This window comes from Solanum verrucosum, unplaced genomic scaffold (genome assembly GCF_900185275.1).
Source record: "Solanum verrucosum unplaced genomic scaffold, falcon-dt-bn FXZP01000163.1, whole genome shotgun sequence".
NCBI classification, from domain to species: domain Eukaryota; kingdom Viridiplantae; phylum Streptophyta; class Magnoliopsida; order Solanales; family Solanaceae; genus Solanum; species Solanum verrucosum.
This window is the reverse complement of record NW_026020379.1, coordinates 2,081,688-2,100,511: the sequence shown is the minus strand read 5'-3', so window position 1 is coordinate 2,100,511 and position 18,824 is coordinate 2,081,688. Positions and strand designations below refer to the sequence as shown.

The 18,824-nt window shown below is 32.8% G+C and overlaps 2 protein-coding genes across 6 annotated transcripts in view; one reads left to right on the top strand and one right to left on the bottom strand.

The window, feature by feature from the left end:
- The window catches only part of LOC125839078 (peroxisomal membrane protein 11C-like), a 485,045-nt gene extending 484,797 nt beyond the window's left edge, over positions 1 to 248 (bottom strand). For both annotated transcript variants that reach the window (XM_049518056.1, XM_049518055.1), the window contains exon 1: positions 45 to 248. In XM_049518056.1, the coding sequence (XP_049374013.1) occupies positions 45 to 236 (192 nt within the window). In that variant the 5' untranslated portion in view covers positions 237 to 248. The remainder of the gene's footprint in view (positions 1 to 44) is intronic.
- Positions 1 to 18,824, top strand: part of LOC125839081 (actin-depolymerizing factor 10-like) — an 858,671-nt gene that overhangs the window by 419,375 nt on the left and 420,472 nt on the right. The window lies entirely within an intron of this gene.

Sequence of the window (18,824 nt, the reverse complement as noted above, 5' to 3'; positions counted from 1 at the left end):
CATTTAGATGATATAGTCACACACTTCAACACCACAATCCTGACCTTGAAGAGACGGAATAGCTTCCTTGCTAAACTAGTCGATTTATCGACATTTTGAGCAGTCCCAGGCTGTCCATCACTCAGGAATTTTGCACCATATTGTATAGCCCTGCATATCTTGTCTCTTGCCTCTGCTTTGTTCAAATACAATACTGCAAGTGCAAGCTCTGCTCTGGCAACATCTAAGGTGCTCATTTTACTCTAAGGATACTGCAAAATCATAAAAAGCACATGATTGATATAATTTGGAAACGAAAGACAGTATGTAAAGTGGAAATCAAAATGTTATGGCATGTTTCAAAAGATTTACAACCACACACACATGTTTAAGACCACGAATTTCAAAAGTCTTCATTTATTTCTTAATTTCCATGGCGATTCAAACTATATCACATAATTTGAAATGGAGGGAGTACTCAATGATAACAATAACCGAGATCATCTGAGAAGCATGAGATCAGAGTTAACGAAAGTAATAATTTTGTACATCTTTAAAATTTATAAACTTTGACTGTGCATTCAAAAACAGAAACTTTAAGTTTTTTGAAATAAAATTCGTATACTGTTTTTAAAGTTTTTGAAATAAAATTTATATATTTGGAAACTGCGTAAATAACTTAAGGCTCTCAAGGGTACAGTGAATTGCATATAATCAAGTGGTTCAAATTTTAAAACCATAAGTTCAGTGACAGCTCCTAATAGTGAGATAACTAATATGACAAGAACAATTACACTCTATAATTTTAGTAGCTGCTAATTTATAATCAATCAAAAGTTTCACTTGTAACAAATGTTAATATCTAAGTATATCCAAAACAATAATGCCACACCACATGTATCTAGGATATATCTCATATAAAATGCATTATTGCAAACTCAAAAGAAAAATGCAAATTAGTAGGGCCAAACTTATTATAATTTGAAATTTAGTGGAAATAATAAAAGAAACTTTAGCTTGTAGGGCAGGACAGGGCGGGTGCCAGGGAGGAATGGCATGAAATTTATGGATTGAGACAAAAACTCGCATCATTGTCATCCCTATTCAGAAATATGACAACTTTGACCTTAGAGATCTAATAAGCACAAAAAAAAAAATTAATCTTTCTATCCTAGTTTAAGTGACTTACTAACCTTTCTAGTCTGTCTCAAAAATAGTATATTTTCTCATATTTAATAAGTTTTTAATTCCAACATTCAAGATCACACGATTTACACAGATAAGATCGTATGATTCAAAAGTCTCTCTTTATTTCTTAAACTTCATGTCCAGTCGAATTTCATATATTTGACTATCTTTTCCCCCAACAAAAACATAAACTTCAATTAACCAAAGTAAATACATAAATGTTCAACTAACTTTTGATAGATAAACTAAAACTCAATTTATACTCACAAGACAAGAATCTCATAATTCAAACAAAATATTAAAGAAAGAGAGGATGTTTTACAGTATAAAGTCCATACCAGATGAGGATAATAATTGTAAGCAGAGTTGGTCAATTTTGCAGAGCTCTTGGAATAGGCATGTAAACAAAAATACTTATTAAGTAGTAGTAGTAGAATATATGAAAAACAAATGAAGAAGGAGCTTAGTGGTGTATGTGAAATATAAAATACAAATGTAGAGTGATGTGTCTGAACTTTCCTCTTATTGTAATCTTGTGTATATGATTGATTAGAGGGTATGTGGGAGACACTTTCTGATGATAAGGCCTTTGGTTGGCCCTCTCTTTTTCATTTTGGATAATTTTAATTTTAATTTTGTTTATTTATTCTGTGTAAGAGAGCTGATTAATTTGTGTTGGGCTTGGGTTGGTCCAACCTTTCTACTTTAGTTATTTTTTTAGGAAAAACAGCCCTCTTTCTTTACAAAATAAATAAGGATACATGCCCCTTTCCTTGCAATCAAGTGTTATATGAAATAACAAATTATTAATTTAAATTAAATGTTATAGCCATAGTTTATTTTAATTGTAATTCGCAACAAACATTTCCTTTTATTGACATCTAATTCGATATACAATTAGTCATTTTCGTTATACAATTAGCCATTTTATACATTTCGGTATAAAATGTATAAAATGCGTTTGTGTTTGTATAAAGCGAGAGAAAAATGTGTATACAAATACAAATGCATATATTTTTGTCATATACACTTATAATTATACAAATACAGATCTTATTATACAAGTTACAATGTATAAATGAATTTATACAAAACTGAACAATTTGTATAAAATTGGATGTTTGTAGCGAATTATACAAATCAAAAACTCCACAGCAAACATAAAATTTGTTATAGAGCACAATTATGCAAACTATAGCTCTAACATGCAAATATGATTTTTATGTTTGCTGTATGTGAAAGTTACTCTTTTTTTAATTTCTTATTTAGTGTTCGGTACTCATATTGGACTTGACTAATTTAAATTCGTACATTCCAGAGTTTATTTTTTCTTGTTGATTAATATAATTGGATTAATTATTTAAATCAAATAAATATGAATTAATTAATTAAGAGGAACTTTTAAAATGATTATAATTTGAGCTTAATTAGAGATCTTTAGTTATAAGCTTGATTAGTTTAAATTTGTGCCTTGCAACGCCCTATTGATCATATGGTGAAACTTCCAACAATATTTTTTCATATCAAATTACAAACTCAAATGAAGAATCTCAAACATTTCACCACAGTCTATTTTTTTTGTTTCTTTAGCTTTCACCAACGAAAAAATTTACAATGGTAGAGTCCAACCAACAATAGTTGTGTGACCCTCCATTAATTAATTGACACTTGGATAATGAGTCCACTTCTTTACCTTTTTACCATCTCTCTCTTACTCACCTTTATTTTCTTTCATTTTTTTTTCTCCTAATAAATATCTAATTCTCAAAACATAATTAAATAATAAATACATTTGATAAAAAAAATATCGATAAATACATTTTCTGTTAAAATAACTTAAACACTTGTAAAATTGTTAACATTAAAAATAAACTTATTTTTCAGTATATTTAATAGAATCAAATTAACTCAAAATACAAAGTAATTTTCTTTAGCATATAAATTGATTTGATAAGACTTTTTTTTAATCTTATTTTGAAATTACATATACTTTTTCTTTCACCATAACCATATTTAAATATAAGAATGACAACAAGACAGAACAGGATAGGGAGTGGCGGACTCATAAACGTTTTAAAAAAATTTATACAGGTGACGCGGGTCACACAACGAAATTTAAGTCTTTTAAATTAAAATTTACAATGCTTAATTTATTTTCAAGAATCAATCGGTTCCATATAATTTTAAATTAACTACTCATTATGTTGTTATTATTATTATTATTATTATTATTATTATTATTATTAGTATAATAATAATAATAATATCATTCAACCTTAATATTATTAGAATTCATTTTTCGTGTCTTTACGTACATTCAATTATAATATATATTTTCCAACGTTTTTCTATTAAGTATTTTAAAAAATTATAACTTAAATTAAGAAAAATAACGAATTGTTAAGAGAATGACTATAAATATATGAATTAAACAAAATTAAAATAACAATGACTATAAATATATGAACTAAAACAGAATTAAAAAAAAATATGGAAAACTAAATTTGAATTAATTTGTTTTTTTAGGTGCTAGTAATTGAGAAAACACTAAATATTTTTTAGTTAATTTGATATTATTAAAAATATTGAATGATATGAGTATTTTAAATACTCAGTCCTAAAAACATTTTTAGTTATTGTAATAAAAAATATGTTTATTAATTCTTTTATTCAATATATCAACATCTTAAGAAAATGAAATTAAGAAATATTTATTAGGAGTAAGAAAATAAGAAAATGAATGAAAAGAAGGGTGAGTAGGAGAGATATGGTAAAAAGGTAAAGAAATAGACACATTATTCAAGTGTCAATTAATCAATGGAGGGTCACACAACTATTGTTGATTGGACCTCTACCATTATAAAAATTTTCTTCACCAACTAATTTACCGTTTGTTTGTTTCTGTATGTCCTTGTTTCTTCGGTCATAAAAAGAGTATTTCCCCTTCGATATAGAGTATGTTCCCTTCTTTTGGTCACAAAAAAAGCTTATTCGATCTTTTGAAAGGAAATATAACTTCCGCAAAAGCATTTGCAAAGAAATTTCATTGGATATATAATATTTTAATATGATGTGTTTTGTAATGATAATAATATCAGTTGAATATATTCATTATTCGTTGTTCTTAATTTGCATTTTCTTATTTCAATTTTTATATCGTACATTTATTATAATATTTCTAAGCATGAGATACTTAAGTTATCAAATGAATTTTGAAAGCAATATACCAATGACTTCAATTATATAATTCTTATAATATCTTAAATATCAATTTGATTAATTCTTTTAATTTGTCACAACACCTAATTTAAATATCGACGCCCATGATTGTAAACATTTCATGTTTTAAAGTTTTTTCCTTCTATTTAAAAGACAGTTGCTTCCTTATACATATCAAGAAATTGTTGTAAAATAAGAGCAATGTTTTGAAAAAAAAAATTATATAGAAATTCGATTAACATATGCTTTTCTTAAATGACTAGCCGATCATTATCAACTTTGTGGCAGATATGTACACAGAAATAGTAATTATTTTTTGATAGAAAGTTGTTGAAATATTTAATTGATGTATATTAATTATATAATTATACATATATGTATGCTTCGTTTCCTTCGTCTAATTCAAAATTATTAGTTCTGTCATTTATAAATTTGACCATAAAAACATTACATAAATTGCATAAATTAAATATGATTTTATTAATATTATTACGGTCGTCTCTTTACACATTGATACATGCATGACAATTGGAAGAAATTAATTTCGAAATTGATAGAAGTCTCAGCAAAGCAAATCAAAGGAACCACCAAGTAAAATGGGGAGAAGTTATCCTATCACAGGTTAGTTTTCAAAATTCAAGTGGATATTTGGAGATTATTGGTGAAGACTATATATCCAAGATTGCAACAAATCCCTACAAACTGGTCAACTCTGGTGGAATATTGTCATTTAAAATTTAAATATGAATTAAATTAAGAGGAACTTTAAAAATGATTATAGTTTAGGCTTAATTAGAGATCTATAGCTATGATTTACTGAATTACGATTCATAGCTACATGTTTGGGGAGGAGAGAGGCTAGCAAGACTAGGAGATGGAAGAGAGAGGTTGAATATATGTTGTATCACAAATACAAATGATTCAATTGATTTATATATTAGTGAATATAATGGTATAAAAACTATTGTATTTAGCTACATGTTAGGAGGATAGAGGCAAGCGAGAATGAGAGATGGAGGAGAGTGACGAGCGAGATTGAGAGAGGGAGGAGAGGGGCAAGAGAGATTTGAGAGAGAAAAGATGATGAATATATGTTGTATTCGTTGTATCATGAATACAATTGATACAAAATACAAATACAGTTGATACAAAATACAAATATAGTTTGTCAGAATACTATTGATATATAATACAAATCTCACCTATATTTGATTGAATGTAATTTGATACACAATACATTTGACGGAGAGGATGAATACATATTGTATTCGTAGTATCAAGTATTTATCATATATCGAATATAATTGTATCAAGTGTATTAATGAATACAAATTGTCATAATAAAATCTATACAAAATACAAATACAGTTGATACAGAATACTAATACAATTGTCATATCATATGGAATGTTGTTTGGGTTGCAATATCGTTGGAGAGAGAGAGAGACGAGCAAGAAATGGAGAGATGAGAGAGAAATTTGCTATAAAATCCTACCTATAATTACAAAGTGTAATTATTTTAAACTATAGTTGTATATAGTAAATACATATCACATGTTTGTTATATTATGTAACTTTCTCTTTAATTAATTAAAGTTTTGTTTCATTAGATTAGTCCATTGTTTTGGGCTACAAATGATGAACTCGTTTTGTTAAGTTCTATATGTCATCTCATTCTAAAGGCCTAATTTGGTGTCACATGTCAAATGACGTGTCATGCCAAGTTAAACGAAGAAGCTAAATAGGATCTTAACATATGTCAATATGACATGGCATAGCCAATTCTAAGGTCAATAAAATTGTCAAATATGTATAAATGACATGTTCCGACCAATCAAATATCATCATGTCACTTAAATCTGATTGGTCGAAGGAAGCTTGTCCTCACCACAACTCCTTCATTCTACAACTATAAATAGTAGGGGTCCTTATAATTCAGAAAATACACAAGAATTCTAACAAGAAGCCAGAAAGAGCTCGTGGATTCAACACCGTAAATTTCTCTACAAGTTCAAGCACTCAAGTTTAAGATACAACTCAAGGTCAAGACCACCAAATTCAAAGAACAAGCACAAAAGCTATTGAATTCAAGAGCAAATTCCAAATACATTGAATTCAAGTACAAGTCGAGATTAAATTTACAACTCAAGGTCAAACTTAAAAGCCTTTGAATTCTAGTATAAGTCGAGATCTAATTCATCAAATTCAAGATCCCAGTTCAAAGGCCCTTGAATTTATATTCGAAAAAAGAATAAGAGGTTTCATAGAAATTGTAACACATGTATATTGAAATCAAATACTACAATTGCTACGATATTTCCCTAACTTGATTATCATTTTCTCAACACAAATTTTATTGTCTATAGCGGGCCATCGACGTGACGATACTTTTAGGATAAAAGAGAAGAGTCGTCACCTAACACATTAAGGTAACACCATAGTAAATTAATTCACATATAACTCCGTTAATTACTACTATGTTACCTAAAGATCGTATAAGAATTCAAGTTATCTCGAAATAAAGATATTAAATACCTTTTGAGGCCCACAAATATGAATTCCGTTCGAATTTAAGATCAAATTTGATTTATTTTTTTAAAAAATAAATAAAGGAAAGGGAAATGAAATATGATAGGATGGGATTACCATAGAAAAGGGTGAAATTTTCATCAATAGAGTAAACCCTCAAGTGACCACTCAATTGAATTACTAAGGCTAAAAGAGATCAACATAATGACTTTGGATACCTAGGTTCAAATAAATCAACATAATGTCATTGGCCTACGAGTATTTGGCACTTGCACAGATTTTCATTGTCGTTATGAGTGAGAGGAGACAATAAAATATCTATTTATTCTCTTATGATCTAATTATTTTCTCCAAATTTTACTTTTTCGATACATTTAATTTTGCGTATGGAAAATGAGAAAATCAATTGAGTAAAGAGTTTCTTGTCAATTTTAAAGCTCGAACTTAAAATTTTTACTTAGTGATTCAAAAATTATTCCACTCATTCTAGTATATTTTCTGCTCAATTTTTTTTCGAAAATAACATTTTTATTTTTGTGAGATAAATATATAATTTACGTACATTTTATTCACTACAAACTCTATCTACGATCACATACTTATTAATTACATGCTGATTCCAAGATAAAATGATTTTATAATTCGTTAATGTCTTAAAGCTTAATTAAATTTGTTTGTTAGCCATAATTATAAAGATATTACATGCTAATCTTTTATAGAATAATAAATTACATGTGATGGGAAACCATAAACTGACAAGAAAAAAAATATTGTACAATACTCAGTCAGACCAGTTCAAGAGATCAAGTTGTGTGCATCTCAAGTTTCTCAACTATATATTTTTTATATCTATTACTTCCTATCAGCATAAATATCGAATAATTTTACCTAGAAAAACTTAGACAAAATAAAAGAGAAATCACTTTAAAAGAATTAATACAAAAATACAAATCCTCATTTGTCATGTTTTTTTTCCACCAAGCCATAGCCTTGAGTTCATGCATAGTTATATTGTTATCGATTTATGACGCACTAAACATAATAATAATAATCTTCTATATATATAATAGGAGAGGTGATAGCGCCTACTCTCAGCACCACAAAAAATAAGCTTTTTAATTAATTAAAAATTATTATTTAAATGTAATAGGATTAAATAATAAATTACTAATTATTTTTTTTAAAGTGTGATTATTAATTTTAAAATCTAAAATTAAAAAGAAAAAAAAAGAAATGCACCACGTTAGTAGTGCAGAATTTGAAGGACAACTTTAATTAAAATTATTAATTACATTAATAGAATTAAATAATAAATTACTAAAATTTAAAATAAAATAAAATTTTAAAAATTGATGGTAATTTATTAATTTTAAAATTCAACCAAAAAAAAAAATCACCACGATAGACATTTGAGAATTCTGAGGAATGAGTTGGCATCATAAAAAAAATAGAATTTGCAAAATTAATATAAAATCTGAATTTGTAATACTAAGAATAATAGTTTAAAGTATTATTTAAATAATAATAATAATAATCTATTATTTATTTGAAAAAATAAACACAAAAATAATTATTAATTCACTTTAGAGTAGTTTTTACCGTTTTAAAAAAAAACCCCAACTAACTGCTCCATTTCTCCACTAACTCCACATCATGCAACCCCACATCCTTTTATTGTAAGTTTAAAATTCAAATTTTAAGTAACCACATGACCCACACATTTATTATTTAATGCAAATGAATGCGTTGCTTTCTCTTCTTTCTTCATTCCTAATTCCTCTCCATCTGTAACATGAAGTTGTTTGCTCTCCTTTAGTACTTCTTAATTGAGAAAAGTGTGTCTCTTGATACTAATTTCATCAGCAAATTATCAACAACAACATGTGGCAAGATACTAAATTTGTTTTGCTAAAGTTAATTATATCGAATGTAATAACTTGGCAGATTTTTAATCCACCAATCTTTACATACCAGAAATAGTATATATATCTCGAATTTCTATTATCGAAAATAGTATTGTTATAAATTATATTGAATATATTGTTGTTGTATTATCGAAAATAATGCTCTTTAATTGTGTAAATTCAGTTTAGCATTAGTCGACATGTTCAATATGGACACGGTTACTTCTCTTTTCACATTTTCATAATTTTGTAGAACAAATGGTGGTACTTTGTTATTTGTGGGTTAGTATATAAATCATTCTATATACAGAAGGTAGTTGAAATAACTCAATGCCATTTTGATAGTCTTTCAAATTTAGCTTTGCACCGAAAATTAAAGATCAACAAACTTGCAAGTTGGTAGTAAGTATTTTCTCAAAATAGTGGCTTATCATTTCTTATGTCCTTGAAAAGATACAGTATGCTATTTTTATTTACTGTTCAAGTTTTAATAAAGTTCTTTATATTTAATTGCTTCTATGAGATACTTGCTAATATTTTTGATCCTATGCTTTGATAGTTACAATATAATGGACATAGTTGATTTTTTTTTTGTTATTTATTTATGTATTTTAGTAGCTAATTATTATTCATCATCCGGGCATTGGATAATTCATTCAAAATATGTTCATCTTGAACTCATTAAGTAACATGCCATAATTATATCATATTTCGTTATTCATGAAAATATATAGGCTAATTTGATTTGATCATCACTAACATATGTAAATTATGGCTAAATCGTGTTGTTTACTGTTATTTGCATTATACTCTCTTATAAAATTAATATTGGAGTACATTTTAATAGTTTAGGTTTCTTGAATGTGAGAGGTATTATTATATTAATATACTATGTAATTCATTTTGGGTGAAGAAAATATATATTTATTGAAAACTTCTACTTAATATTTGTTTGTGTGTGTGTTTGTTTCTATAGTATAAGCAACATTTTCTTTGAAAATAATTACAAAATTGCATTTGCAAAAAAAATAAAAAAATGAGGCAGTTAATATAGGCATTTTTAAAAAACAAATTTATCAGTTTTAAAATTTAAAATTTTAAAATTATTATTAATAATAATTATAATTATAATTATTTGCAATTCAACCTATAAAATTGAGATCAGAAGTAGTTACAACTTCTTATCCCACTAATTTAAAATGAAAAGAATTATAAAATTAGATTTCATTTACAATTTAAAAAACAAAACAGAAATTCAAATCAATTTTTAAATTTAAAATAAATAAACATGAAAGCATTTATGAAAACTATACACGTGTATAGTATTAGAAAATATTAGAAGTATTTAATTAAAAAAAAACTGAAATGTGATATGAAAAATAAAGTTGTATATTTCTTATAGAGAAATTAAGAAATGGTGGATTATTATGTTGTTTTATCTTTATGTTTGTATATGTAGCTTTAATTTAATCATATTTTTTAAAAAGAATTTGTAGTTAAAATATTATAATAACTTCATTTTTATATATGATGATTAAAAGAGTTTACACGATTAATTTCATGTGTTATCCCTTTATATATTTTTACTATATATGTTATTGTCTTTTATTTATCTATTTTTTTTGTAATTATGCACGACTTTGTAACTTAATTTATTGTGTTACTTTTTTTCATAAATCTAACAGATAAAGTAATTGAGAGATGTTTCAGGAACAAGTAAAACGGTTTAAGGCAACTTCTTAAATCCATATTTTTTGTTATATTTTTTATTAAATTATTATTATTATTATTATTATTGAGAGAAAATTTACAACTTTATAATTTTGAATTTTAAATTTGATTTTACAATTTTAATTGAGATAGATTAATTAGTTTGATAATCTATGTTGGAAAAAATAAAAATAAAATTTAGATCCAAATCAAATTTATTTGTTTCAATTAAAAATATAACAAAATATATCTTTAATTTAATGTGTTCAATTAAATAATTTAATGATTCATATTATCATTTTAAAAATATTACTAAGTGCATGATAAATTTTATTAGTTATTTAAAATTTAAAATATTATATTATATTTTGAAATATAATTTTTTAAGTAAGGCTAGAAAAAAATTATGTGTACGCCTATCATTACTTTACAAAGGTATAAAAGTTATTAGAAGCATCCATGCTTCTACTTGTGGTTTGTCTTCTTTCTCTACATTCATCGAAAATTGATTTTTCACTCCTTGACGATGGTCGATGAGGACCATTCGTAGCTCTTATATAAAGGCATATAAAATTTCACTCTCTCCAACTCTTAATTTCTACAAGTCATTAGAAAGTGAGTGCATTTTACATAAAGTTAAGGCATTAAGTTTTGCTTTTTCAATTGATTGTTCGTTTCAAATCTCTAATCCTCCATTATAACCTCGATTTTCAAATAAATAAATGGTCATGTGTTCTTCATGTCCTAGTCCACACGTAAGATTTTCAATCGAGTGTCGACCAAAATTGCTTAAAGATTTCCTCCAAGACGATTCCTCTTCTTATAATCCTCAAAAAGCTTATATTAAATCAGCCACAAGTCAAAGAGTTTCGAACAAAACATCATCGTCTCAATTACTCAGAAGTTGTTCATCTCGAGCTGCTTCAGCTACTATATCAGCCATTCACAAGATCATGAACATTGTTAAATCCCCATCTATTTTACCAAGAAGCATTTCAAGAAAACTATCAAGAACAAGACGCGGGAACTACAAAGAGAATGATAACTATATTATGAACCATGAGGTCGCAGACACAATCAAAGTCATATAAACTGGCAGTTTATATCTTTATTGGAAATCATAAGCATTTCAAAATTACATAATAAATTCTCAAAATATCAAGGAATAATATTTTACATCCATTTGAAGAAAATTAACCACAACATATTCTAGAAGTAGTATTTGGTGAGGACTCGCATGATCCTATATAGATCCATCTGGTGATCTTCTTGTCTCTTAGGTGAACGGGCGCCACCTACAATAAGTGTCATGAAACCAATATTTGACTAAGAGCAGTTAATGTGGGATAAAAAAACTTCAAAGAGTTCGAATTAACTTAGAGCTAATTATAATTAATCATATGAAAATGAACTCTAGCTAATAACAATTTCATATTCTCTGTGTATGAGTCAAGTTGCTTGGACAGTTATAGATCAACATTTCATGTTCTTATTAGATTTCTAATATAGCTCTTCGAATTGATATGAAGGTATAGAAAAATCATTGTTCATCACGATAAGCTTATGGTCCTTCGTAGAGGAAAAAAAATGTTACCTGAAAGTCATAACCTCCTCAAATTCAGTATCAATCTGGACAAAATAATGAGAAAAGAAAAAATCATCATTAGGATAATGATTGCTCATTACATATTTGCCCATTTAGGTAGGAATATGTTGCTTGTGAATTTCTTGCCCTGTTTCTTCCTTCACTTCTCTCACAACTCCTTTTAAGATCTCCCCGAACTGATTTTGACACATTGTTTAAAGGGGTAAGAGTATGGATATCATGTTTCAATACTTACTTAAGTCAAAAGCGACTTTGCAATAGGGTAACATACCTCAAAAATGAAATTAGTTAGTATTTTTCATAAGCTTGAAAGAGTCGAAATAGAATCTTTCTCTTGTACAACGAGCACCTAAATTGGCAAGTCTATTGGGCTAAGAGACTACAGATTTCAATCAAACTCTGTAAAAAAAAAATTGTAATCAGATAATGGTAATGCAAAAAAGAGATTACAAGAACAAAATATGATCCTAAGCGAGAAGCTTGAACATGCCTCTTTTTCTTTGGACTGGTCTGATTAAGCTCTTCATTATTTACATATCAAGGTCTCAGGAAAACATCCTCCATAAGAGGTACAAAATTCTCTAGAGGAACAATTTCTCCACCTCTAGAGGTTTCAGGCAATGATTCTTGAGCTGTAACTTAAGTATTAAGACTGATAGCTGAGTCAGACGTAATTAAAAGTTGTTTCCTAGAAGCGTTAGCTTCATACTTCACAACTTTGCTATCTTTTGAAGATGCTGCATAGGCATTTAAATGAAGCCAATTCTAAGTAAAATATATCACGAAAATTCATTTACCGTCTTATAAAGTACTAGTTGCCTCTCATTGCATGCAAGGTTTCTATCAGTGTCTTGCACAACAAAAGAACCACAACTGTCATCTATATTTTTTCTTCAAGATCCCGCCATCTCAAAAACTAGTAAGAGATCAAGATCACAAAAATGAAGAACTGGAGAGTTGATGCAAAATATGCTCACAACTAACAAGGTCAAATCAAGTTTAGATTAACTTATATAGTTTAAATAATTGCTCTAGAAAAAGTGTAAATGGTAGTCAGAGGGTGAGGCTATTAAATTTTTTTAGGTAAATTTGTCAACGTGAAATTTTATTAGCCTACTACTGCTTGTATTAATACATATGAGGCTTGGTTTTAATTTGAAGAATGAAAAATAGAGAAAGGTGAAGAAGATTGGCTATGTAAAAGGAGGTAGTATTCCATCGGTGGGAGTGTTAGGAGGTCATTTTTCTGTGTTTTCTGATTATATGAGAAGTCACACAGATGAATAGGTTATCGAAGAATATGGGGGAAATTTTAACCCCATATTCTTTTATAACCCATACATCTTCATGACTTACTAGATAATAAGAATATACAGAAAAGTATCATTTTAATTGCAAAGATTCTCTATCAATTCCCATTTTCATTGGCCAAATCAAAAGAACTTAATATGTATTAAGACCAGCAGAGGAGTTATGCCAATCAAATTTTCTATTCACAAATTTACCCGAATCATTTAATAGCCCTGCACTTGGGCAAGCATCAACACTTTTCAAAGAATATCTATTTAACAATATAAGTTGACCTCAACTTGATCTGAACTTCAAGAATTGAAACTACACACTACCTCATAATCATAATGAAACTTATCAAATTTGTGCAAATCAAGCCTCATTAATGTAGATCTAAGATTAGTAAATTTCTTCAACTTCCTAATTGATGGATTTCATATAAACATATTAGTGGATCTAATGGAAATTCAAATCATTCCATTTATTGCACCCACAACACAAATATTTTCGCGAGCATTATTCAATTGATAATCCAAGTTATATTTCTTAATCACAGAGTCATTAAATAAAGAACTAACAGAATAATTCTTATAAAAATATTTATATCTATTACCAGATACGTACCTGTGTTGTGCTATCACAAGGTTGTGGTGTAATGACCCTCATGGTTATTTCTGTGTCTTGCCTTCTGTGTGTCGTTTAGAGCATTCCTATAGCGATCCCTAAGTCATTTATGACTTGTTGGGACTGACAGTTCGGTCACCTGGTCGTTCGTTTGGTCTTGGTGCGAGTTTTTGTGTTTTGGAGCTTATGAACCTTGAACGATCATTTTCGATCAAAAGTTCAAGAAGATGACATCGGAATCCAATTCTGACGATTCCATCAGCTCCGGAAGGGTCATTTTAGGCTAGTAGCATGGTCTTCATGACTCCCGAGGTTTTCAGTGTGAGTCGGTGCGATTAGGCGTTTTAACTTTAAGTTTAAGCCTAAGTTTGACTTTAGTCAACATTCTGAGTAAACACGCTCGGATGAGAATTCCGTCAGCGTGGTTAGCTCCGGAATGTCGAGTTTGGTCTAGATTGACCCTTCTTTTGTGTCTGGAGGTTTTCGATATCTTTCCGAGCCCTTTTGTGGGTTTTGACTTAAAATGGTTTTTGGAAGTGGGACCCACTTTTTATCGAAATGACCTCTGATGGAAATTTTGACTGCGCCGTTGAGTCTGGAATGTCGAATTTGGTATGGTTGCATATCTTGTTTGCATACACGGGGTCCCGAACGAGATCGGAGCACCCCGTCGGAGTTTTAATTTTGAAAAAAAAGTTGCAGAAAATTTGCTATTTATTGCAGAAAAACCAGCAACATTTCCAAACTTCAAACCCTCATAACTCTCTCATCTCTCAACCGATTTGGGCGATTCAAAAGGCAAAGTTGTGAGATTTTTCGAGGACAACGTGTTGGTGAGCTCGGATAGTGATTTAGAGTCCCCGTTTGAGGTAATTTTCGAAAAATACCTGCTACCGCACCCTTTTTGTGAGCTTATTTTGGAAATTTTTGAGACTTGTTTTCTCAGCCATTTTAGGTCCGATTTCAGTGATTTTTGAGGCTATCTTGAGTGGTTTTTCGAGGAGAACATTGTGGTGTTGTCAGAGTTTACTGTAGACCGCCCGTTTTTGGTAAATATGCTGAATTAGCTGCTGTCCTATTCCTTTAGTTCTTGAGGAAAATTTGGGTTTTGGTTGTATGTTGGTACTGTGTTGTTTTGAGCCCCGAATTGTGTCCCATCATGGGACACAAGTTGGGGAGCTGTTAAGACCCTACTTTTGGGGTAATTTCAAATTTCCAGCGCGGGTCCCACGATTCCTGTTTTGACTCCAAAATTGACCCGTCTCGTTTGTTGTGATTTTGGTGTCTAAACGACTGTAATAACGTTGTGATTCTATTTTTGATAGCGGGGCAGCGTTTCGAGGACGTTCGGAAAGGGAAAGCTCCGGAGAAGTGATTTTGGAGCGCGTGTGATTGGCCTACAGGTAGGCTACGGTTTTCCTCTCTTAGATTGAGCTCGAGAATGTGAATGCATGTTGATTAGTTGGGATTTGGGTTGGGTAGTTATTGAATCTTGCATAGGTGTTAAGAAATCATGTTTTCGGCCTATTTCCGGAATTATCGGGTAACTGTGAGCATGCTTTGTGTTATTAACGGACCCTCCTCGCTATGTGGAGTGCTTGCATGCTTAATTATTGTTTATTTGAAGCATGTTGGGCCTTAGTTTAGGTTTGACTAGGGCTTGCCTTAGAAATACATTATTCGGATCCAATAGGCCTTAGTTTTGCCCCTGACGTCGCTCGGCCGCTTAGATCCCTGTAGACTGGTGTAGCAGACTTGAGTCTGATAGTTTGGGCCTTAGTTAGGCGATACTCTTCTCCGACTATAGTTATCCTTATTTTCCCCGATGTTACGGCTTCACGAGTTACATCGGCGATACTAGTTCTACTTCGCGGTTTGAATTTGATTTTCGATTTGGTTCCAAGGACTTACATTGATTGGCTAAGTATGGACGGCATTCCACAGACATTTATGAGTGTGGATCGATTAGGACTCTTTCAGCAGCTACATTGGCACCTTTATAGAGCAACCGGTTTAAGTCCGGCCTTTATTGCCCAGATACTTATATAGAGCATCCGGTTAGAGTTCGGCCTCTATTGCCCAGATACTTATATAGAGCATCCGGTTAGAGTTCCGGCCTCATATACTTGATACTTGTGATTGGTTACTTGGGTATTTTTGGTGAGCATCCGGTTCGAGGTCCGGCCTCCATACTGTCAGATTCTACTAATTAGGTTGAGGTTCTGGTTCGATGTTCTTCGTTCTTGGGTTCTTTTATGCAATTCTCTTTAGTTATAGTTATTTGTGTACTCGTCGGGCTTATGGGGGTCCGTTCGCCTTTTTATTTAACTTGCGCACGAGTGTACCTTCTGGGCTTATGGGGGTCCAGTTAGGTGTAGTTAGCTTATAGATTACTTTAGTTAGTTCTTTCTACACTCGTGTGCATTCCATTGTTACTTAGATTTCTGCTCTTGACCCTCGGTTTGTATTATTCCTTCTTTTCATATTGCCTTTACTTTTCAAGTTCAGTCGGCCTATGATGCCTACTGGGTACCTGTTGTTTTGGTACTCATGCTACGCTCTGCATCTATTTCGTGATGCAGTTTCGGCACTAGTAGCCAGCGTTGATCGAGCTTGGAGCAACTGATCCAGAGACGGGAGTGAGCACACGACATTTTGTACTATTTCAGTCTCCATCTGTATATATAGACTTGTCTTTTACCTTTCGAGATAGTCCAGTCTCTGTTGTCCACTTTTGGGACTTGTACTCATTTTGTTAGTAGCTCTGTACTAGTGACTTTCAGGTTCTGGGAGGGATCTTTATTTGTATTATGTTTTTGGTTTGCTTCCGCCTGTTTATATTGTTATTTGCCTACTCTTGTTTAGTTTCTACCCTCAGACCCATTACTTGTTGTTCCGGGTTACGGGTTGGCTTACCTCTGGTGGGTTATAGTAGGTGCCATCATGACTTGAGAAATCGGGTCGTGACAAGTTGGTATCAAGCCCCAGGTTTATCGGTCTCACTTGTACAGAGCTAACGTCTAGTAGAGTCCTGCGGATCGGTGGGAGACGTCCGTAACTTATCTTCGGGAGGCTACAGGATGTCCTTAGGAAAATTTCCTCTTTTGTTTCGATTTCGTGCATCGTGTGTCTTATTGGTTTCTGGAAATCTCACTTGTTTCACTCTTTCGCAGGATGGCTCGCTCGCGAGGTGGCGCGGCCAGGGGTGGCGCACCCGGGTCTGCAGGCAGAGCCTCAGCTTGGGGTAGACGCCGACCCCGAGGTCGAGGCAGGGCCGTAGCACCAGCCCGAGATAGGGAGGAGGAGCCTCAGGCAGCATATGTACCTCCACAGCCGGTGGGCCGGGGCCAGCCCAGCCACCACCTGCACCAGCTGCAGCTGCAGCTCCTGATCTTCATGCTCTGCTGACTCAGATACTAGTAGCTATTGGGGAGATGCGATAGGCACCAGCCCAGCAGCACCAGCACCAGCTCCAGCGCCGCAGGGTCAGCCTGCCGCAGCGGCACCAGAGGTTCAGCCGCCACCAGTTCATGTGGCTGTCGTGTCAGACTTAAAGGACGGGGAGATGCCACTGCGCGAGCAGAAGATGCTCGGGGTATTCCAGAGGTTGGCACCGCCGATATTCTCAGGGGCGATGGGGGAGGATGCCTACGAGTTCCAGCTCACTTGTCAGGAGCAGCTACAGTCATTAGGCCTCTTGGAGTCGAGAGGAGCCGACTTCACTGCTCATCAGTTTCGTGGGCCAGCCAGGCAGTGGTGGCGCTCGTATCGAGAGTCCAGGCCAGTTGGATCGCCTCCTGTATCTTGGAGTGAGTTCTCAGAGGCTTTCTTGCCCGGTTCATGCCACGGAGCGTCAGGGATAGGCTTCGTGATCAGTTCTCCAGATTGGAGCAGGGCCCTATGACCGTCTCAGAGTACGAGACGAGATTCCATGAGTTGTCTCGACATGCTACCATGATCCTACCCACGGAGGAGGAGAGAGTTCGTTGTTTTGTACGTGGGTTGCGGTACCGTCTGAGGGTCGACACAGAGCATTTAGTTTCGCCGGCCGTTCATTTCTTGTGTGTTGACCATGCCCGATCCATGGAGCATATTCATCGCGAGGCCCAAGGGGGCAGCGATAAGAGGGCACGCTACCAGGGCAGCTACAGCGGGTCCCAGACTAGAGGGAGAGACTCCTATGATAGGCCCCGCCAGAGGTTCCAGCAGGGTCAGTCCAGTCGTCCTGTTCAGGCGGCATTACCTGCTTCTGAGGGAGGCCAGTATCACCAGGGTGGTCCTAGTACGGGCCAGAGTTCGAGGGGATCAGATTCCCTCCTTCCTACCGCAGTCGGGTTACTTCAGGGCGTTCAGCTTCAGGGTGTTTTGATTGCGGTGCTCCTTGACCATTGGTCCAGAGAGTGCCCCCGGCGAGGGCGAGGAGCGATTGTACCAGCTCCCCTTGCACCTAGACCAGTTTCAGCAGTGCCCCCTCTAGCTAGAGGTGGTGGTCAGGACCAGGGTCGTCGGGACAGCCGACAGGGTACCAGAGGCGGAGCTCGAGGAGGCAGGTAGGTGGTAGATCAGATGCATCGGGCAGAGGTGCTCAGGGCCATTTCTACGCAGCCCCGGCGAGGGCACGGCTGAGGCATCTGACGATGTTATCACAGGTACGCTTTTATTATGCCATCAGCCTGCTACAGTATTATTTGATCCCGGGTCCACATTCTCGTATGTATCTGTTTATTTTGCTCCTCGATTGGGTATGAGGTCTGAGTCTTTGGCAGAGCCAGTTC